This window comes from Electrophorus electricus, chromosome 8 (assembly GCF_041902795.1).
Source record: "Electrophorus electricus isolate QZ-2024a chromosome 8, ASM4190279v1, whole genome shotgun sequence".
Taxonomy (NCBI): Eukaryota; Metazoa; Chordata; class Actinopteri; order Gymnotiformes; family Gymnotidae; genus Electrophorus; species Electrophorus electricus.
In genome coordinates, this window is record NC_137504.1 from 22,846,909 (window position 1) to 22,870,380 (window position 23,472).

Here is a 23,472-nt window from a genome sequence, read left to right on the forward strand (position 1 = left end):
AATAATTGCAATATATTCTTTAATGTCAGTTACTATCTATGGGCCTACATTTCGAAAACCTCCGAATGTTTTGTAAATGAGTCGCACTATTAACCCCTGATAATTGGGAACGTTAGTGGGTTTTTAGTCATCGTCGATTATCCGCTTCTTAACTTGTAACGTGCCTTGACATGGTGTCCTTGACACAATTAACGCGGAGACGCCGGTGAAAAAAAAAAAGACGTTTGGGCAGAGCTAAAGTAATGCGCGTGTCCGAGAAAAAAACCCCGGCACATATTCTTTTACACGCACGCTACACGTGCGCGCGCTATTTGTGCCGCGATTTGACAGTTCTCCCGTTCTCGCGCACGCTGACTTTGTTCAGGAGAGAATTGGTGGGAGGGGGACACGTCCACTGCTACGGCAGACCTTATGTAGCTCGGATGTGGACATAAACAAATGTTTCTGAGTGAACAGAAGACGGCAACGTGGATGAAAAGCTCTGGTCCAACGCTTGCTTGCATAGAGGAGATGCATGTAAGGAAAAAAACTACCATGAACCAGAAAACACGCAACTAACCATTGGGACTACGAGCGAAAATAGCTGTGGTTAGCCCTGGGGGCTAGTTGTCAGTAACCTTAGTTACTAGCTGGATAGGTTCCGTTAGTGGCGTACTGGTGTGTTGCTGTTGGATATTCTGAAGACCACTGTCTTTACTTGTCATATCCTTCGGTAAAGAGGTAATTGTACATTTATTTTTCAAGCTCATTCCTGTCACCTTGTTTACGCTTGATGTAGCTAGCTAGCTTGTCTAACGTTAATTGGCTAACCCATAGTTGTAGACATCAGTAAATGAATCAGCACGCTTAAGTGTAGCTAAAACACCTGACGTAAGTTACACCTTTATAAAAAAAAATCGTTAAATGCATCTTTTTAATACGGATGGGTATCTGGGTAGCTGGCTAGCTGAACGCTACGCCACGCCAACCTACGTAGCGTTACTGCATCCAGACACACAGTTGGCAAATGTTGATGTAATGTAAGATAGCTAGCTGGCTAACGCCGCAACCGGGAGTTGCCAAATGTTAGCGAAACGCACGAAACTAACTGACACTTGCCTCTGGGTGAATGACATGAGAAGTGAGCTGTATCTCCTCAGATGTGGCGATCTGTCAACCCAATTTATATCAAGCGACCATTTCCTTGAATAAGTTTATTAGAAGTTTCTTGTTTACTGAGCATAAATGTTACCTGTATTTGTCCAATTTACTGACTTCTTTTCTTTTTGTTTTGTAATAGATTAGATCATGTATTATTATTTCTTATAAGTCACGGTAACATGGTATTCTGTATCTGGTGTTTCCATTTTAGTCATTCTCTCATCCACCCACTCTAGCTTTCAATCCAGCAAAATTCTAACAAAACATTGAATTTACTCCAGTTTTTTTTTTTCTTGGGAATTTTCTCAATTACACACTCTTTATTCTATCCACAGAGTCTCACTTCCATGAATTAGAATTTCCAGGTGGTCGTAAAAATGTGGCCGGAGTGATCCAGGGGTGGGGGGAGAGGGGGAGACGATGGATTTCCAGTACGCCAGCTGGTTGCTTCTGGTGGCTCTCTTCTGTGTCTCGCTGGTGGTCGTGCTAGCCTGGCTCGTCCAGTTCTCACTGGCGTTGCTGAGGCCCCGGAGAGGTGCCGTGGTCCAGGGCAGCACAGAGGCCACATGGCAGCTGCCGCTCAGCCTCACCCACCAGACGCTGACAGGTGGAGTATGGGGATCTCTGCTGAGGCTCCGGCTGGGCCGTGACTGCGCGGGAAGTGGCACGCAGGCCGGGGTCAAAGGGCTGCTCTCCTCACTTTTCGCGTTCAAGTCCTTCAGGGAGCACTGGCAGAGAGCGTGGGTGAGAGCACTCAACGAGCAAGGCTGTAGACAAGGGGTGAGTTAACACTGCACAGCACTATTGTGTGTTTAAACGCTAGTGATTATAGGTTGTTGTGCGTGGTTCTTGAAGAATGAAAGTGTATTAACATATGTCCTAATTTTTTGGGCACAAATTTGTATGTGTGTGTCCACATCCTTATACACACCTATTTATACATGGATGAAGGTATTTATAGAGCTTGTTTCAGAGAGAATGTAGGCGAGCAATGTGTGAGGCAGGGTTATTCGTTAGTCACTGTGTGGGAGTTTGAGTCTCAGGAAATGCAGGAGTTATAACGCTTCTCTCTCTCTTACACGCTCTCTCTCTGTCTCTCTCTGTCTCAACCACGTTATATCTCATGAGGCCTATTTCATGTGGTATATTTATATGCATGCCAATTTATCTAAATTCTTTCAATTCATGGAATCTGCATATTTAATGGATTTCGTAGTCACTCTTTCAGATTCAAAATGTTAATTCTGGCTATCACAGACTTTGTTTAATTTGTTATGCAGTGTAATTCCTGCTAATAACACTGTCAATACCTCACAGATGTTTGTAGCATGTGTATTTAATTTTAATATGGCAGCTGCCATGAGCAAGCTGTGAAGTCTTTGACTCCTTCCACCAAAGGGGGAAACATCCCCTTTATTCTTAATGCTCCAGATGGTCCAGAGTGGATGATGCCTTTTTGAACAGATCTGAGACCAGCTTCCCATTTTTATGATTCATATCCTTACAGATTACATGGACTGCCATTGAAACTGATCTCAGGTCAGTATAAAAAGGGCAACCACTACCAGCACTCAGCCCATTCCTTCAGACTGGTCAATAGTGTGAGATGGCTGGCATGTCTAAAAGGTCCTCTGTGTGGGTGTCAAAGCTCCATGCCATAGACTTCCCTCTGGGCACAGGATGAGTGAGTGAGTGATGTCCTCTCTCCCCTGTTCTCTCCCTCCTTTGCTCTTTTGACTTGTTCTCGACTCATTTTCAGTGTGGTGGGTGAGTTTAAAGCGGGTCAAGCTGAGCCCCACTCACCTCCCCAAACACCCCCTCCACAGGGGGAGAAAGAAGACCCTTGGTAGTGACCACACCCTTACTTTAATCTTTTATGCGTATCAAGCAGTGTCTGGCAAAAAATGGGAAAATGGCCTCCCCTGTTTGGGAATTTCAAAAAGCCTTTCACACTACAGTGTCGTCAGCGACCCATCGTGTCCCTATGATCTTTGCGAGAAATAGCCATCTCTGCAGTCATGCAGATGACACATGGACACGAACGTCGGCATGTTGAGAATTTCCACTGTCCGTCTACCTGCCTCCCTTTGCAGTCATTAAAATGCGTGACGTTCTGGTCCACATTCCATGACATCTGAAGGCGTTTTGGCTGACTTGAGCGCTGATGGCCTCCCTGTGGTGAAGCTTTCGCCAGATAGCTAGGGGAGATATTCCTACTCACAGTGTCTTCTTTCACCCTGTTTCTGTCTCAAGGTCTCCAGCCGATAGTTGTGCCAGTTCAACAACCTAGTTATTTTATCAGGCTGTCAAAGGGAAGAGTGCGGAGGGCATGTGGCACTGCAGGTCCGATGCCTCCGCAGTTTCTCCACAGCAGGGAAAAGGCGAGGAAGCAAAAAGCCATTCCCAGGACCTGCAGATGAACTGAAGCAGTGTGCGGGAGACAAGTACCAAAACAGCATCTTTGTTGTTGTTGTTTGTTTTTTTGTTTTTTTCCCCCCTCTTTTGACGATCGCTGCACAAGATTCTGCAACATGTCATGGACTGTGCTGTTTGTGGAGTCAGGTTTTTTCTTAATGGAAGAGCCTCTCGTGTGACCGCAAGACAACCAAGCAAAGCTGTGCTCATTTAAGGTATTTAAAACATGAAGGGCTCAGCTGTTCATCAGCACTATAGTTTGGTGAAAATCATCTTCACACAGTTTTCCACTTGTGCTAAATTGAGTCGATCTGCCAGGACACACCTGATGTCCAAATACTGCTACTATAGTTTTGCACTGAAGGAGCATTATCAGTCAGCATAGTGCATACTGCAGGCTGAAATCATCATACATTGAGCTGTTATTATAAGTCACACCTACATTACTGTACAATTCCTCCTTCAATCTTTGGCCAGTATCTGTACTGTAGGTAATATAACCGTGATCGACATGAAATTGTCAGGCTCTGTAAACTATAACAGGAAGGCAACGACATAAACTAATGGCACAAAACGTCTGTTGCAAAGCATCAAAGGCAGACAAACCTCCAAATATGGTTAATTACCAAATTGTTCCTATTCCTCTAATCCTTTTTAGACTATTCCTCTAATCCTTTTTTTGTATTTCCTTCATGTTGATGTTTCTGCATGCAGCGTTCAAAGCACAATCACAAAAGCAAATGATTGGACTCCAGACTTTTCTGACAGGTTCCTTTTGGCATGAGTGTAAAAGTCTGTGAATTCAATTGGGTTTTTTTGGTGGGTGGAGAACTGTGACTTTAAGATGGAGAGCAGTATTGTACCATGTTAGTCTGGCACAACATTGCACACCATTGCCAGGTCCCCGACCTTATTTCTCAGAACCCCCCTCTCTTGCAGATATGTTCCCTGGTTATTGCAAGAACAGTTGCATTGCCAGGATGAAATGCTCCACTGGCAAATGCAATAGGCTGTAGCCTGGAAAAGCTGTCCCAATAAGAATTCACTTTGTTACTAAATAACCTTCTGAAAATGAGGCTCTCCCCCCACCTAACTTGAAGTGACAGTTTCTTTCAGAGTAAATGGGTAAAGGTTTTGAATGAGTAACTTAGTTGATCGCCCTTAGCCTATTTTCAGCTGAGGGGAAAGGCTATTGAAGAAGCCAGCGTTGCATTTGCTGAGATTTGAGACAGGATTGAGACAGGATCTCCTGTCTGGACCATTAGAGCCTATTTTTGCTACCTTTTTCCTCCACTCCTGTGCATGGTTGAATATCCTCCTCTTGTTTCTCTTGTGCTAAACACTGATGATGCTATATGATGGACTGTCCCTTAGTGTTTATTCCTCCTCTGTGTTTGTTGCATCATTTCAAGGAGAGGTTCCTATTTTGGAAGCTCTGATCTGCAGTCTGTTCTCAATTGTAGGACAAAAGACTCCTATTTTCATGTCTCCATGCAGGAGCAACATGTAAGATCTCCTCAGATTAGTCCACTATAAGCTTCAGCCTTCTTTTCCTGTATCTCTCTCTCTCTCTCTCTCTCTCTCTCTCTCTCTCTCTCTGTGGGACCTGGATGCTACATCCTGCTGAAGTCTTTTGGCTCCAGCCATGTATATGGAATAGCAGAGGAACCATGCTGAGAGGTGTATCCATATGACAGTGGTACTGCTATTCGGACTGCTGGGCTGGGTCTCCCAAAGGTATCCTAGCACCTAGCATCTTTAAATGGTGGAGCAAGTATTGCACTGAGAACTCTTTCATTTAAGGCATTTAACACTATGATGCTTTTGGAAAACAGTGTGCAGGACACACCTAAACTCTGCGTCATAATCACATCGATCCACATTAGGTCTGGTTCAGAGTCATTGTTTTGGTTGTTTGTTTGACCCCCAGGGGTCCCAAGAACAACTTTGCTCTCGTGGATACTGATTTGTGCGTTGCAAATGTGGCAATGAAAAAGTCCTGCTGTGGCTCATGCTGTCGCTATGTTGATGCGAACATAATGGGTGGCATCTGAAATGACCTGGGACTCTAGGCGATGCCATATATATCGCTACGTATAGCCTCCTTTTGGTTGGAAACCCCCAAACACCTGACCTGAAAAACCTGCTAGTGGGATTGTGTGTGTGTGTGTGTGTGTGTGTGTGTGTGTGTGTGTGTGTGTGCGTGTGTGTGCGTGTGTGTGCGTGTGTGTGCGTGTGTGTGCGTGTGTGTGCGTGTGTGTGCGTGTGTGTGCGTGTGTGTGCGTGTGTGCGTGTGTGTGCGTGTGCGTGTGTGCGCGTGTGTGCACGTGCGTGCATGTGTGTGCACTTCTTTATGAGTGAAAAATGATAGCTTAAACTATGGCATGCCTGGCCCCCTTAACACATGGCAACCCATCTGTTGGCATAGCTACAAGAAAACTGACACCAGGCTCTTTCCTCAGCTATGGTGACCACCTTTTGATAGTGTGTATGTGCTTGTGTGTATGTGAGAGTTAGGAAGGCTGAGGGAGAGAGAGCAGGTAGACAGGTGGAATAGAGAAAGTGAAAGACATGGACCTGTTCATCTGGTTAGGGATATTGTTTTGGCAAACAAAGTGAAAACTCCATTTGCTTTGTGCGTAGAAAGACATAGTTGTTTAGGGGGACTAGAAATCTATTGTTTCCTGCCACTTTATATTTAGTAGAGACAAGCAAGACAAGTGAAACGAGAAGGAAAGAATGTAAGAGAAAGTAGGCACCATCTCAGCTGTTTTAGTATTATTCCTCTTGCTCCCGACACACAACCACTGTGAGTTTCTGAGGAGTGACAGTTAGAGGGGGTGAAGAGGTCAGTGTGTGAGTGTGAGTGTAAGTCATGGGCAGTGAAAGCAGCATTGCCTTACAACGAAAGCGTCCTCCAGTTGGTGGTGGTGGCGTTGGGCCTTGGCCCCTGATCTCTCTTGCACACACTGAGAACCAACTCTCTGTGGCTTCCTGTGAAGAAGTTGGAATGGAGAGTTTTACCACCAGTTAATCTTCTCCATTCAATTCCACACCCAGAAGCGGTTTATTCAGGTTACCCCTGGAGGAAGGGAGTGGGTTTGGGGGGGGACTGGCCAGGGTACAGGGAGGGAGGCAGGCAGTGAGGGAGACTCATTATCTCCTTCCCTGTCTACACATTCACCAGTCAAGCCTCTCTATCAAGTCTGTAATATATACAACACACAGGCGATCTACCTAGATAATTAAAGATAATGATGCTAATAATTAACTACTTGTGAAGTAGGTGTGTTTAATTCAACATAGAAGTAGTGTTGTCTTCACTGTATACAGTTGAGAGATTCGCCCTCAGTTTGCGTACTTGTTGAAGATGTGTGGATGAAAAGCAAAATTGCCGTAAGTTGCTTTATTAAAATGAAATGGCAAGAACGTAGAAACACACAGAGGACAAAAAAACAAATACAGATACACAAAAGCATCAACCATATCTCCCCCATAGCTGTAGATCCTTCTCCAAGAATGCCATTTCTTTAAAATGTCCCACCAGTTTAAGAAATAATAATAAAAATGATAGATGATAAAAATGTAGCCCAATGGAAAGTGAAGAGAGCTGCAGTACACTTGGGTGCAACTTTGGACTACTTGGACAAAGGGGAAAAAAAGACACAGGAAACACAGGCATACCATACCTATGGAGCCTTCTCCAAGAAGGCAATTTAAAAGTTCCCACCAGCTTTTAACACCTGTTAACAGTAGCCCTGCCAGTCTATATAGCAATCAAACACTATTGGGGTTTGTCACACTTTTGGGGTAGGGGGTTCCCCATGCACACAGAAGCTATAAGAATTGCTGTCTATAAATGTAATATTCACTTATGGACAGACATATAGCAAAAGTACAGTTGAAATCTTTGAGAATTGAAAGGAACTGCTAATTGTATTTTTTAAGTGTTTTACATCTTTCACTGCTTCAGGGCACAGCCAGCCACACCTAGCAATCCAAGGATTTAGCAGAAAGGATCTGTTTAGCTGGTATTCATTCACCGGAAAGATTCATTGAGTGCTGATAAACACATGCACACAAAAATGCAAATGCTGGCATAGCATCAAAGCTTAATTATGTGCCATAGCCTACACACACTTTCCCCAGGCTAGTATCTGCCCAGGCCAATCTGCAGGTAAGCACTTGCATTCAGCTTTTCATTGTAAATCAGTCATCAACTAATGAGGCAAGTTTGTTTTGACCTTTCGGCAAAAACTCATTTGTATGCATATTCATGCACAGTTTTCAGGCTACTGCATGGCATATTTGGGATTATGTAGTGACTCATATCTGCAGATGCAAATGTTTAACACACACAGCTTGTAGAATAAATTATTACAAATATTCTACACACACTATACTATACACACTTCATTTTAAAAAATATTATCATTACATAATCAGATTATGTATCCTGCCTTACATTTGCAATCATATTGGTCAGGTTGTTTATTACTCCTCACTTCCCCCATCCACTGACAATCTAAGAACAGTTGGCAGGCAAAGTGAGATACTAAGTACAGGTGGAAGACATAGTGGTGAGTGTATTGGAACAGGAGTGTTCGGATTTGGCTTGTTGGAAAGGTGCCCACCCTGCGTGGTAATGTGGCTCATTCCATCACCTAGAGGAGATATTGAGTTCATTAGTCACATGACGGCCGAATAGCGGGCATTAGCAAATAGCTCCGCAGATGCGTCCCCTAACCCAGCTGCTGCACGTGATCCTGCGTCCTGTCTCCCTGGGACCACACGCCCCTCCCTGCAATCCAAGCAATCCAAAGCTCTTTCACCCTGCAGGAACTGCCTGCATGTCCACGCTCTGACGAATGTTCCATGCTCCTGGGGTGTGTGTGAGTTAGCACTGCACTCCTGGGGTGAGTTAGCACTGCATGTTGTTCACCTAACACTCCTCAAGCCATGCGGAATTTGCATTGCGCAGATGTCGTCCTGGGGAGCAGGGGTTCACAGTGCAGGCAGTGCGAAAGGAGCATCATTCTTGTGTAGGATATCGGCCCAAAATACCCTGACATTTATCCCTCCCACCCCTTCCATCCATGTCATATTTCACAGTTCTTGTGCTACATGCATGTGCATGATAACTGACAGCCAGTGAGCCCCACCTCCGTGTAGGATGTTTCCTGATTGGTTAACACAGGTGGCCTGCGTGGAAATGTTTAGCGGATTTCAGAGCACAGGACAGTCCAAGATTTATTTTATCTTTGAGCAACTCTCAAAATGTAAAGACAGCTTAGCTGGTGGTCCTCAAATAAGTCGCTAGCAGCACCACACACACATAGTAAAGGCTCAAGATGCACATAGAAACAGCAAACCCATGTTGGCTTGAGAAAGGGAGGGGAATAGGCCAGCACCCCACTTCTGTTACCATACATCTGAGCTTTGTACCCTGCTGTCATTGGGATTATCTGTTAGTGTCTGACTGATCAATACTAGCATGGCTTGATCCATGGGAGTAGTTGTGTGTGTGTGCGTGCGTGCGTCTGCGTGAGAGTGAGAGAGTGAGAGAGAGAAGCCCATTAACCTGCCTCCAGTGTCCAGACTGTCTCCTCATGTTGGTGGCAACCTAGATACATGTACAGAGAATGACTATGGGTTCAAAGTCAGCGGTTTCTCCATCTTGATCGGCCTTTCTCTACTTTTCTTTCTCTTTCCCTGCCTTTCTCTCTTTTTATCCTCTCTCTCCCTCTCCCTGTCACTTTCATCCCTCTCTTTCGCTCTTTCACTCATGCTCATCCTCTCTCTCACCTCTGTCCGTATCTGTTTCATGATCATGCCTCCTTTTCCTGACAGTGCATGCCTCGGGTAATTAAACTGCACCCACAACAGTTTGTATTTCACAAACTAGAACGTCATTCTCCTCCTTTCTCCGCTGAAGTTGTTTGTGTTCCTGTTCACAGTATTGCGGGGGAATGCCATTTTAAGGACTTTCTTCCTTTAACATTCTTGCCCGACGCGATCCCACATCTGCTCTTGGAATTAGAATAACAAGTAGGGGAATAGCAGAAGGAGACCTGTCGAGGCTGAGCTCTCGGCATGAAACGCCGATATCTTCCCGGAGGTCTAAGCTGTAGACAGCTGGGTGCTAGAGGCCAGACCCAGGGGAAGGCTGCCGTTAGTGTGCCCACACGCCACTCTCTCGCCTTTCATTCTGATGGATCTACCTCCGTAGTTCTTTTTAAAAATGACCCATGGTATGCTGGAAAATCTCTCTCTTTTTTGTGGGTTTTTTGACTTCAGCGTACTTCTGGTTGATTGGAAGCTGGTTGGGTGTTTGAGGACATCAGAAGGGGAGTGACATTATAAATTCACATGATATCAGAGTCGCTAGAATCAGTACCATCTCACGCAAACATTCACACTTATGCATACACTCACACACATTCCTCATCCACACACATGCACAGTCACTAGCTGTCACTATGTTCTGTAATGTGTTTCAGTTTTTCAGTTCTGCTACATTCCACATATGTTCAATGACACACACGCGCACGCACACACACACGCGCACACACACACCCAAACCCAAACCCCTCACCCATAGCTGTCACTATAACATGTTGTAGTCCAGCAACATTCCACATAATTCCACAAAATCACTATCCTCCATGGTCACACGATCAGATTCTGGGTCTCGGCAATAATGTTTATGTTTGAACCAGTCTCGGTGCATAGCAGAGTCAAGCTCTGCAGTGCTCACAGACCCGTTCAAATGTGAATCCAGACTCTGCCTTTAACAGCGTACAGAAATGAAAAAATATATATATCTCAAAACAGCATTTCTTTGATCTCATTCTGGCCGTTTGTGGCAACTGGCTGGATGGGCTTGGCAAATTAAAGGGAGGAATGACTCAGTGGCTGCCATGCAAACCCTTGATGGAAATGCGGCAGGTTCATGCAAAAGAGCTATACTTGGGCACGACCTGCAGCTGTGTACTGGCTCTATCTTGTAAGGATGATTTAGGGTTAAAAGCAGCCCTTCTTTTGAACTACTAAGCATTTCTTCTTTAAAGGTCCTGGTCCTGGTATGGGCTGAAGTCATTTTTGTGTTGGTGTGAAATCTAAAGGTTTTCAAAGAAGGGATATGAGGGTGCACAGGGACCTGGAGCAGGAGGGCAGGTGTCACAGTTTGGGCCTTAACGTCTGTAGCTAACCGTGATTGAAGTCGCAAGCGCTCTGCTCCTGCCTGATTTACGCCCTACATGCCCGCTGCCGGAGCGCCGACCGCCCTGTGCAAGTGTGCCACCTCCAGCCCAAGCATCACATTCAGAAATCATGTGCACACAGCTGGAGAATGATGATGAACCTATGCCTTGGCGATGGGGGATTTGCGCCCCGCCCCCACAACCTCTGTACTCTGATTATAAGACAGTTCAACACTGCCTGGTCAAATACGTTTACCAGACCCTTTGGCGCATACACAGAGAGAAGCAATTATGAATTATGGATTATGATATTTGACATCTCAAACCCCTCACATACTTTCTGGTTCTCCCTCTGCAAGACTTCATAGTTCCCATGCTCTGTTTATGATTACATCATCTAGGAGATTGTCCCTCCTGAAATCACAGTATCATGAACATGCATTTGATATACCGACATGATCTACTGTACTTCTAGAATGTTTCTATATTTACTTACAGATTATGTATCTACCAGGTCTTTTTAAAAATTATTTCTTTTTCAGAAGCTATGCCTTTAAACACTCAGAAATATGATATATATGTCTGTCAGCACATCAAGTAGGGCGATGAGGAAATCTGCAGGTGAGCCACATTCTTCCTCCAGCCAGGGTTACCAGCAACTCACATCACATCATCACTGGCTGTTACAGCACTGAAGGCAGTGTTTGTTTATTTGTTTGTTTTTCTGCAGCACGTGATCAGAGTTCTTTATGTAATGGCTTGTTCAGATGTTGAGTGTGTTGCTGGAGAGAGTGGCTAATAACCAAAAGTGAAGGATGCTTGTTTTTTTTCCCCCCCTTTTAAAAGCTAATGGGAACAGTGCTCACTGTCTGAATTCAGCATTAATTCTTGCTGTTCACTGACAAATGGTGTTTTGTTCTTCCAAAGTAGCTCAGTATGTTTTTGTATGTATGTCAGTTCATATGAACAGTTACAGTCCCTGTGCATAAATAGATATTTTAGAGTGTGTTTATATTCCTCCTGCTGACAGCAGAGCAGCCAGATGGCAGGGGTTTGCAGTTATAGGCTCACAGCAATGCAAGCATCTTTCTAGCGGGCGAACTCGCTGTCTCTTTCTCTCTCTGTCTCTCCGCAGAGCTCAATTCAAATCGCTTTCGACGATAGACTCCAGCTGCCTACCTCTGCGGCCATCAACCATGTGACCTGCACAGACCAATCAGCACACAGCATGGTAAGGCATGGTATTGTGTTACGTATTCTCTATATTGACTAAAGCTCAGGGTGAGGTTTTGGGTTTTTTGGGGGTTTCTTTTGGCTATGAATCTTACCATCTTCTCCTCCCAGGTTCTGCAGTGCAACTGTTCGGTTGACACGGTAACATTCCCCGTGACTGTCACTCAGCAGTCACCAGCAGCGGTCTCCATGGATACATACCAGGTTACCATGGAGCCCATGCAGGCTCAGGTAAAAACCTACAAATGAAATGGTACTGGATTCAGGACTTTGCATATGTGTGTAGTTGCATACTCAAACATCAGTGAGCAGGATTCCCAAGCTCAGCCAAGAACTAATCTTTGATTTGCCTTTTGAAAGCTGAATGATCTGTTTGTATAATACAGTGTAGCGGCAGTAGTAATGGTAACAACATTAATAGCATCATAATTCCAAGATCATGTTTCCAGCTGGATGGGTCTTAAGACTATCACTGGACAGTACAGTCGCATCAAATTAGTATTTAAATCCGTTTTTTCACTGCATGAAGCCTTCCCGCTGGTCTCCTTCATCTTGATGGACCACTTCAAAGATGACACGCGTGCTTGTCAAGGCACTGGCGAGGAGTCTATATGGATCGCCACAGCGACGTGAAGCACGAGATGAAATCAGATATGCTGCAAATATCTGATGTGTCTGTTGGCCCAAGTGAAGCCTTAGAAACCTTGCCTTGTTGGAAGAGTGCCTACAGTGTCCATTTACACAAGCTCTCCTTGTACTGCCTCAATAATTTAATGTAGTCTTCATGCGACCGTGGGGACGGGACTTCATGGAGTTCACGGTGTCAAGATGTATGTTGGATCCCCTGTGATGTGTACCTCCATTTGGAGGGCCAGGTGGTTAGGACGGGGAGGACAGTGGTGAGTGCTGCAATTGTACTCTTCAGTGTCGAGGGGAATCACTGAGAAATGCGAGGCTTGGTGTGTGGGGGATTAGCAAGAAATGCGAGGTTTAATGTGAGCGGAATCAGTGAGAAATGTGAGGTTTAGTGTGAGCGGGATCAGTCAGAAATGCGAGGTTTAGTGTGAGCGGGATCAGTGAGAAATGCGAGGTTTAGTGTGAGCGGGATCAGTGAGAAATGCGAGGTTTAATGTGAGCGGAATCAGTGAGAAATGTGAGGTTTAGTGTGAGCGGGATCAGTGAGAAATGCGAGGTTTAGTGTGAGCGGGATCAGTGAGAAATGCGAGGTTTAGTGTGAGCGGGATCAGTGAGAAATGCGAGGTTTAGTGTGAGCGGGATCAGTGAGAAATGCGAGGTTTAATGTGAGGGGGATCAGTGAGAAATGCAAGGTTTAGTGTGAGGGGGATCAGTCAGAAATGTGAGGTCTCAGTGCACTAGAAAGGCCCAGCTCCTCCAGACATGTAAATACAGTTGGGGTGTGCACATGGCATTTGTCAGGAATGTCAGCAGCTAATTGGCGAGCTACCAGCACACTCCATGGAATATAGTAGTGAGATTATAATTAGAGCACTCCCAAGTAGCATAGTTCACCCTGGAAGATTTTTGGAAAATACATTTGTGCGAAAACAGGGAAAAAAGGATGTGCTTTCACTCTGTGCTTTTATGCAGTGACCCTTATTCCCAAGTGGAATTCAGTAATGGTGCCATTATATGCTCACTGATGACTTAACTGATAACTCTGCAGAAGTCTGAACAGAACCTGTTCAAGAACCAGTTATTTTGTTCGAAAAAAAACTGGTGGATTCTGGGGCATCCCATAACAGCATCATGGCTTTGGGCCAGGGGTTGACTGATATGTTTTTTTTCAGGGCCACTATCAAGGACACTGAGGATACTTAGGGCTGATTATATACCATAAATTTTAGATTTGTAATGTGAAAATGTCCAAGAACACAACTTGCACTCACAACTCACATTAAATTAACATGATGTTTCATATTAGAACATTAAAATGTGCTTTGCAGTGTAGACAGTATAAAGTTTGTAAAAATAGTAACTTATAAACATTTTAAAGGTTTACCATGGTGACTCACATCCAGTATGAGATAACAAGGCTTGCAAAGTAGCTGTGGCTTGTTGCACTGGACACTGCGCTTCTGGTGCAAAATGAGCACATATTCTGAAAGTTGTACAAACTACTATAGAAGCAGAATAGTCCCATACACTGTGTTTTCTCCCATGCACAGAAACCTCACTCTGACCAAGCGCTTGGCTGGAAAATATTTGTGCATCAGAACAAAAACTGCAAAAAGTATCCAGACAACAGCCATCACCTCAGGGTGTGTGCGAGAGTGAATGTGTGGAAAGGCATTGCGCTTTTTGCCAACTGATTTGTTCAACCTTGACATAAATGCATAAGTGTTCTGCTTCATTGCAGTGTTTATTACCAACGCCAAAACACATTTTACTGGGTTTATATGACGGGTGCTCCACAATCCAGCAGCACTGTGGGTGGGATATAGAGACAAACTACTGAGGAGTCGGTTGGTTTTACCACCAATCCATTAGTGCTGCGGGTGGGACATGGACTACAGAAGTGTTTGTGTGTTCTACTTGATGTGTCATCCACATTTCAAGTAATTCAATGACACTGTGGGTGGGATATTGGGCCAGACTACAGAAGTGTGGTTTTATATTATTCTTGTGTCAGATATGTGCATGCATTTCAGAAAACCAAAAAAACCCCAAACTTTTATCAGTAGGAAACAAGCTCAAGTGCCTATTCCTATAACCAGGCAAATGCTGAATATCAGCTATGATTATCAGTGGCCGATAATTGGTTGATCACTACTTCAGACTGCCGAATATATATAAAATGTCATATCCTCGAAGTGCCTCCTCATACTTTACCATGACTCCACAACAGATAAATATATCACTCTTCCAGATTCAGCATACCAGTATTTACTACTAGATACACTTGCTGTTGCCATCATGTGGTAGCTTATGCTACTTTTTGCTTTGCGTATGAGCTAAATGCTAATGCTAGCTAATTGCTATGGTTGTAAAAACCTGGGATGAATGTGCGTGCGTGTGTGTGTGTGGGGGGGTGGTTGGGGCACTGTTGCAGTTGCAGGTCTGTCTGGAAGAGGTGGAGGAGGAAGGTCTGCTTGTGTCCTGGACCTTTTCCCAGCAGCCCCTGCTCTCCATGACCATGACCCCACGGCAGAGAGTGCACAGAGAGGTGAGAGGCGTGACAGGGGGTGATGGGTAGGCAGGGCCACCTGAGCTAAGCAGCAGCTTGCAATACATTTACATTGTATCTGTAGAAAATGGGTTATGTTGATCCGATGTCGTTGTCCCAAGTCCCGTCTGAAAGGTTGACGTCGCAGTTTGATGGGCTTGATGCACTGATGATTGGAATAAGGTGTGTCAGAAGACGAAAAATGCTGTGAGAGCAATGTGCAATGCTGTGAGAGCCAGGGACTGCATTCCTGCAGCCATATTGATCAGAATGATTTATGGAGAAAATCTATTGGGCCGGGGTTGTTAACAGAGGGCTTGTTCACTTCCTTCTGGTCTTGAAATGCAGTCAATGCAGTAATGTGCAGTAAATGCAGTAATGCAGTAAAGCCTCACTGCTCCTACAGAGGCTGACGCATCTTTTGTTGCTGATGTGTTTGTTGTAGTTATTGATGCTGTGTGTGTGTGTGTGTGTGCGCGCGCATGTGTGTGCGCGCGCGTGTGTGTGCGCGCGTGTGTGTGTGCGCACGTGTGTGTGTACGCGTGTGTGTGTGTGTGTGTGTGTGTGCGCGCACGTGCGGGCACACGCAGAACTCTGAGTCAGAGGTGGACGTGGACATGATTGCGAAGCTAGTGGAGGACGCCTTGTATGCCACACAGCCTGCCATGATCCTCAACCTGAGAGCTTGTGTCTCCAGCCCTGCTGTAAGAACTCACACGCATGCGCACAAATGCATAGGCACACACTTGTAAACGCACGCATACACACACACACACACACACACACACACACGCACACATACAGATCATCAGCATCCTATCTGACATGGTTGTCAGATGGGCTGATATGCTTAGCTGACAGACTGTCAAGCTCCCTCTGCACCAAACGTAACAGCTATTAAACTGCGCTCGCTTAGCCGGGGGAAAAATACAAGCTGATTACCATGACGATCTGCAGCATGGTGTGCTGTGAAATTTAGTTTTTTGCCCTCCAAACCTTGCAGTTTCCCAGAGAAAAACCTGAGCTGAGGCAGAACTCTCCCCAGCAGGTCAGTGCTGTCAGACGTCTCCTGGTGCGCCAACTCAAAGCGTCCGGCGTTAGCAAAGGTATAGCCACCCTTCCAGCCACTACACACCAGCAAATCTACTTGATACAAGTTAGTACTTCCTTTTCATTCCTGTGTCATAACGCACATTTCCTCTGAATAATAAAGGGCTGATTCTGCCTGCAGCCTGGTGTCTTTAATTTATTGCATTTACTATGGAGGCAGCTGTTCATTTATGAAGTGTTTATGCCAGAGACAGTGTGTTTCCTAGGTGCTGACATGGTATTTTGGTCCACCCTACGCCTCGCATGCTGTGACCTCATCTTTCAGATGAATCACTCGCCTATAGACAGTTGACTTCAAAAGAGCTGGTTCTTACAAAGCTGGCCTCTGTAAACAGATTAGCCTGAGCCCATCCTTTCTTCCTTTTGTAAATGCCACATTCTCAACAGCTTGTCGAAGTGGCAGTTGGTAGCAAGACAGATTTTGTTGCTGCAGCACCAATTATGTAATGCCAAAACGAAAGAACCGAAACCCCATGCTGGTCCGGTGCGAGCTTATCCCGAGTCATCTGTTTGTAAGAGGGGCTGGAGGCGGGTGACGTGTGTGACACGGATGACCCTAACGTTGGCGTTTGTGCTCAGCTTGCCAGGGCCATGCTGGGGAGCTGTGCTGCGTACTGAGCCTGGACATGCCGGCTCTGGAGAAGAGGACGCGCTTCCTGGCTACCTCGCCGAGTACCGTCACCACACTGGACTGGGCGGAGGACCTCACACTGTGAGTGCGGCGTATTGAGCCAATGAGCAGTTGTCCTGCGTTCCCGGACGCAGCTAGGATCGGGTGCTTGGCGGAAACCAAATCCCTGTTGACGGTGTAGAGCAGTTGGATGTTATCGTAGGGAAAATGAACATGGTTCGCCATCAGTCATGTCAATTCACTGCTACTCAGGGGTGAGGGTTTTAGCCTAGTTTCTGCCTTTTATGAAGGTCGTTGTGCCTCAAGAGGGCTGATCATGGGACCATTCATAGATTTCTACATAATCGTATTCACTGCAATGTGAAACGAATTGATGTGGGGATCATGCAGGCTAGCTTTGCTGCTCCTCATTGGTTTAGCAAGAGTTTGCTGGCCTACATTGAGCTTTTAACTACAAATAGCCCCGCACAGGACAGAATTTGGCTACCAGTCGAGAGCCTGCATTGCAAATCCCTTTTAGTCTAGGACTGCAGTTGGACATTAGTCTTGCATTTGGCCTCTCTGAAGTGTTCACAGAAAACTGCAGAATGTAATAACAGCAAGTTTGGATATGGAGACCTGATCCCACAGTGGCAGAGACAGCACGCCACTCAGTGTCTACGGAATCTCTGGCTGTTGGCTTCGCGTTGCGCTTGCTTCCCAGCAGGAAACGAAACCAGACCGCCCAGACGTCCTTAAACACTCCTGACTGTTCCCAAACGACCTCTGACACTCTATTTAGCTCCACCCCACTACTGCAGGAGACAACTTTCATGATAATAGAGGAGAGCAGAGGGTCATCGGCTAATCCTTTTAGCCTTAAGTGTGAGCTATGTGAGCTTAAGTGTGGTGCCGTTGACGCTGCTGTAGCCGTCTGCCGGGCCATTAGCCCGCTTTAATCAAGCACACCTCTGGTACGTGCTTACCCCCCTGTTCAGAGTCACTGCAGTCCAGTGTGTTCAGAGTTTTGCTGCACTGCCCTGGTGCTTCAGTCTTGCCTAATCGCCAAACCATGGCCAAGTTGATGCAATTTTGTAGTGTTTAAACAAAACCAGCATTTTTTCTGTCGTTTTTTACAGTGATTTTGCTTGTGTAGTTATCTGCAAAGACATCCTTGTATGTGTAGCAGCTTTCTCTCTTCTCTCTCTCTCTCTCTGCTTTCCCCTCTCTCCACCTCTCTCATCCTCTTCCTCACCTCCCTTTTTAGGGATTTGCAACCAGAAACCAAAGAACTCAAAATTAGACTTGTGGAACGCAATAGCAAAGGAGAACGTAAGTTGGTCATAATGTTTGACTAAATCGGGACCATATCAGATAGATTAAAGGCAATTATTAATATACACTTTAACACAGTTATGTTGCCCGTATTATTCTGTCACTTTCATTTGAAGCACTTTGCACACAAACAAACCTTTGTACTTATATGGAAAACCTTTGTATTTTACACTGGTGCAGTCATCTCTCTCTCTCTCTCTCTCTCTCTCTCTCTCCCTCTCTCCTTCCCTCCCTCCCTCCCTCCCCATTGAGCAGAATTCTTGCCGGGCCACGCCTGCTTATCTCTGGACCTTGCTGGGAGGAGTCCAAGTGGACAGCACAGGCTGTCCGTCACGCCTGGCCATGGTCTGCCGCCAATAGCTACCATCACCTTGGAGGTTAGTGACATGGAAAGATGGCGCCCCCTCTCTCAGGCTGCCCAGATGAAACAACAGACATGTGACTGCTCTGTTTTACATAAACAGATGTGTTTTGCCCTAAATTAATATAACTTTATGACTTATTTTTGATTGGACCAACATTTTCTGTAAAAGAAAAACGAATTTTAAAAAATAAATGTTCGTTGTATTAATGAGGAAGTTATGTCTTTGTTACAATAATCTTCAGTCAATGTCTAGTAACACTGACAGGACTTGTGATAAGATACTTTCCAAATGTCCATGTGACTTATTTATCAGAAGTGTGTCCTGTTATACCTGTTGACCTGGTAGTCTTGACTACTTGCCTCAGTTCTGACTGAACTCAGTAGCTACATGTGACGGTCTAATGGTCCCGTTACCCACCTCTGCTCGCTGGCAATTTCAGACGTAACCATGCGGTGGGTTGGGTTTTCAGGCTTCCCGGGGCCATGTCCCTGCCAACTAACTCCTCTATCCACAGCTCCAGTGTGTGGAGTTGAACGACGCCCGCTCCGCCGCGCCGCTCCACCCCGCACTCACGCCCTCCAAGAAGGTGGATGTGGACCGCACCGTCATGCCCGATGGCACCATCGTCACCACCGTCACCACCATCCAGTCACGGCCAAAACTGGACCATAAGATGGGTAGGTGCCAGCGCACGGCCTCTGATCCGTGCGTTAGCAGAGAGTACATGCACACCTAAAAAATGTCTGGCAGGCAGGTAAATGAAGGAAACTGCTAGAGTTCAACAAACATTATGATGGTGGCCAGAAGCTGTCTTCATCTAATTTATATTGTAGAAATATAAGTTGCTTAAATGCTAAAAGGCAGTTGTTTCAAAAACTTGTAAATATTTATAGCATTTACAGGATCCATAACCTTCAATACCCCTCTATATAATCCCTTCTTGGTCTTTTCTCTTCCTGTGTGTTGTGGTTGTTGTGTATGCGTTTTGCGTGCATGCGTGTGTGAGTGCAGGAGACTCCCCCTCCAGGTCTCCATCGAAGGTGGAAGTGATGGAGAAAAGGCCAACAGTGCTGACGGAGAACTTTCAGAGACGAAGCAGCATCAGCCCCACCCCTACCCCCAGCAGTCAGTTCTCCAATAAACTCTGCTTATTTAGGCTTATAGAGGTTTATAAAGTGCTATGGTGTGCAATATGTGCTAGTGTTTGTTACAGCAGCAATTACTGAAAGAGGCAGTGAATGTCCGATTTCTTTTCCCAACAACATAATGTGAAAGTCCATTTTATACCTGCTGTGCGTGTGCGTGTGTGTGTGTGTGTGTGCGTGTGCGCATGCGTGTGCACTCACATTCTGTATCTCAGCGGAAAGCTCCATCTCAAATGGGCTGGACCCTGTAGCAGAGACAGCCATCCGGCAGCTGACTGAATCAGCCAGTAAGCCGGTAAAGAAGACACCCACCAAACGCAGCACCCTCATCATCTCTGGAGTGTCCAAGGTCAGATAAAGTCATAGGTGGTAGAGTGAGGTCACCAGGTCTTCTTATGCAGGCCTAATTCCCCTGTCTGGGACCTGTCACTGGTTCTTTAGGTTAAATAGAATACTTTCAGTATTTCCTTCTTGGCTGGGGCTTCACATATACCAGTTTCTCATGGTTTCTGTGTATATAACAATATAAAATATATCATGCCTGAAAATATTACAGAGCCCTGAGACTAAAGTTTTCTTATTATGATTTTTCCCTCACTTCAGTCACAACTTTCTTCATATTTTTATCTAGTAACTATCAGATTTTAAGTAAATGTAAAATCGCTGGCACCACATAGTCCCTGTAATCTAATGTAATCTTGATTATCCGCTATGCAACATAATCCATGTGGGATAATTTACAGGGATGTAACATGATCGCCTAATGCCAGCGAGATCTGACCTCCAACAAACTAACTTCACCATTTAGAGTCTGTTTTAACGGATGTTGTGGTTAGCAGAAGTCATGTTTTCTGGCCCCCCTCTGTCGACCCCTTCAGGTCCCCATCACTGAAGACGACTCGCCGCTCTCAGTGGGCTACGCAGCAGCGATGGACGCCGCCCTGCAGGGGGAGCACTGCGCGGCAGGGGCGCTGAACCATCACACGGCCACTCCCCACCAGGATGCGGACGAGACCACACCATCGGATGCGTCCGAACGGCCCAGCGTGGATGACGTGGAGTCGGAGACGGGCTCCACGGGAGCGCTGGAGACCCGCAGCCTCAAAGACCATAAAGGTGGGTGAGCGCAGAGCGCGTGTAGGTGATCCTCCGACCAGAGGAGCACTGCTGGCTGCGCCTTTATGCCCAGCGGCCCACAGTGAGGTTGGCAACAGTGCTTGGGCCCAGGAACAGCTACCAGTTCAATACTCACAGCCACGCCACTATAGAATGGTCCAACACCAAAATAATGTCTTGTCAGCAGAAACTGATTAGGGATGACCAAGATAAAGGGCTGCTAATTAACTGCACCTGGCCACAAGTGGGCTGGAGAAGCTATAATTGCACACTTTAAGATGCAGCTGTATGACATGCATGCCTTTGACTAATGAATCGACTATACATCGTCTCCCACATACACACACAATCATTCGGTATACTTTTACATTTGGGACTGACTTCGAGTCTGATTATGGCTTGCAGTGGGCTTCCTGCGCAGCGGTACGAAGCTGCTGTTCCGTCGAAGGCACAAGCAGAAGGAGCCCAGCTTCAGCCAGTCCCATGAGGACGTGTGTAACCTGGGGAATGACTCGTCCATGGCCTCTTGCTCCCCCAGCAGCCGCAAGAAGGGTGGCAGCTTCTCGCGCCGCCTGATCAAGCGCTTCTCCTTCCGCTCCTCTAGGAGCAAGGGCAAGAGCAGCACGGCCAACGGCGGGACTGCCACTGACGACTGAGGCCACGGCGGATGGAGGGAGGTAGCGAGAGCGGTGAGGAGAGGGAGAGTGGAGAGGGGGAGGGGAAGAGGGGGAGAGAGAGCACAGGAGACGTGGTGCGGGCGCCAGTTGAATGAACAAGGGGTCAGCGGGAGCGTTTGAGACGGTTCCCGGAGGGCGAGGGTTGTTCGGTCTTCGCTCTGTAAATGCCCGTAGGAGGCTCTGGCTTTGTGAGAGGGGCCGGCAGGCAGAGGCCGGACCCTCCGTATATAACCCGCGCTACCACCGCTGCCCTGCCAGAGTGCTGCGACTGGCGGGCGTCCAAGGAGGATCGTCCTGAAAGACCTACTGATTGTCTGAACTGTGTAATTAAAAAAAAAAAAAAAGACAAAAAACTTCTTCTAAATGGCTGCTCATGGGAATGTTTAGGGAGAACAACAGTGGGTTGGAAAATAGAGGAGAAAGAAACACTGAACGAATAGCTCAGCAAAAGAGGGCAACGTGAGCCAATACTTCTCAAAAATGTCTGCATCATGTTGCTGTGTTTTGGGTTTTTAAAAGTTTTTTTTTTTAACAATTATTTATTTAATTTTCACCCGTTGCACTTTGGAACCTTATCTGATTGTTTACGCCGTTGGGAGCTTTTCTTCACCTGTTTTATTATTTTCTGTATTGTTTACTGTCACTGGCACAAAATTATTACTGGGTACCAAACTTGGAGACTTTATTAGGTGAATTATTGTGAGGCTTATGTTGTGTGCTTTGTTGTTTTGCTGTAGTTAATAGCAGTTTAGATCAACACATTAAGCCCTTATTTTCAAATAGTGGTACTACTTTGTGTGGCACATTCTTCTTTTTTTAATATTCATTTGTTAGAAAAATACAGATACACAGGCATAATGTGCATATCCTACAGTTAAGTTTTGAGTGAATTTAGGTTGTAAGTTATGAACTACATGAATGGAAATTAGCAAGGTAAATTTAACTATGTTTATTCTTAAACTTGTGTAATAATCATGGGTCTTTAAATAATATCTAGTTAAGTTTAAATGTATTTCAGTTTTCATGTATATGAAAACAACACCTCAGGGGACATCTTAATGGTTTCTACCAATAATGTTAAATCCTTTCAAGACAGCTCTTCACACAAAGAAAGAACCTATCCCAGTCAATAAGTTAGAAAATAATATTTCCCTTGAATGAATTGTGATCTTGTTTACTTTGCTGCAATAAACCCAGATTATCCTGCATGTCTACCTTACCCGATTTAATCTAAAGGTGTAAATATTGATAATAGTTCTGGGGGAAGACACTGATTCTTCCATTAATATTCAAAACTGCACAAAAGCTCAAATGGCAGCCATTCAAAGCATCAGATCACTTGATTCTTCTTTAATTCAGTCACTGATGACCCAGCTAAAGAGACTTTTACCATTTAAAAGGAAACTCTGGGGGCATTTGAAGCTCACCTCAGACTTGTTAAGTGCTGTGATCTCTGCTGAAACCTGGTTGTGTGAGAACCCTTCCCAAGATCAGTGAAGTTGTCACTGTCTGCTCAACCCTTCCTCCACTCTTCCTAACAATGGCTTGCTACCACACATTCCATTGTATCAACTTCTCCACAGAAGTTGTCTTAAATAAAAGAACATTTATGTCAAAGTGGCTTGGTAGAATTCACAATGTAATAATAGTTTTTGGTTGTATTTGGAATCAATCTCTTGCTCCATATATCCAGTACTCTTTTGAGAGCCTAACTCAAAACTCCAACCAACATTATATTGATATCAGACCCTGAATGTTATTCTCACTGATAAAAAACAGTAAGTCACCTAAGGAGAAGGAATGCCTCTCAGATATTTGGAGCTTTATATTATGTGGTTACTTCGATGTTTAATTTATTCTGAATAAATTATTTTTGAAAATGCATTTTCTGTTTTCTTTTCAAACACAGCAAACAGGCTGCAGGGTCACATACTAAAATG

The 23,472-nt window shown here is 45.3% G+C and overlaps 1 protein-coding gene across 6 annotated transcripts; it reads left to right on the top strand.

Moving 5' to 3' along the window:
• Positions 1–338: 338 nt before the first annotated feature.
• On the top strand, positions 339–23,416 carry c2cd2l (c2cd2 like). 6 transcript variants are annotated; one of them, XM_026998479.3, is made up of 15 exons: positions 339–720; positions 1,476–1,920; positions 11,893–11,988; positions 12,102–12,221; positions 15,061–15,174; positions 15,765–15,878; positions 16,178–16,280; positions 16,864–16,996; positions 18,162–18,226; positions 18,485–18,606; positions 19,109–19,271; positions 19,606–19,719; positions 19,955–20,088; positions 20,618–20,855; positions 21,261–23,416. In XM_026998479.3, exons 2-15 carry the CDS (start codon positions 1,561–1,563, stop codon positions 21,509–21,511), a joined length of 2,127 nt encoding a protein of 708 aa, XP_026854280.2. In that variant the 5' UTR covers positions 339–720; positions 1,476–1,560; the 3' UTR covers positions 21,512–23,416. The 6 variants fall into 6 exon arrangements, with proteins under 6 accessions (XP_026854280.2, XP_026854283.2, XP_026854282.2 ...); XM_026998482.3 differs by having other exon boundaries at positions 19,955–20,034; XM_026998481.3 differs by having other exon boundaries at positions 16,223–16,280.
• The last annotated feature ends 56 nt before the right edge of the window (positions 23,417–23,472 follow it).

Excerpts from the sequence above, each read along its gene's own strand:
- c2cd2l (XM_026998479.3), top strand. The coding sequence starts at position 1,561 with ATGGATTTCCAGTACGCCAGCTGGTTGCTTCTGGTGGCTCTCTTCTGT. Across the intron at positions 16,997-18,161 it reads TGGGCGGAGGACCTCACACT|GGATTTGCAACCAGAAACCA; the intron begins GTGAGTGCGGCG and ends CTCCCTTTTTAG. Across the intron at positions 19,720-19,954 it reads CCCCACCCCTACCCCCAGCA|CGGAAAGCTCCATCTCAAAT; the intron begins GTCAGTTCTCCA and ends TCTGTATCTCAG.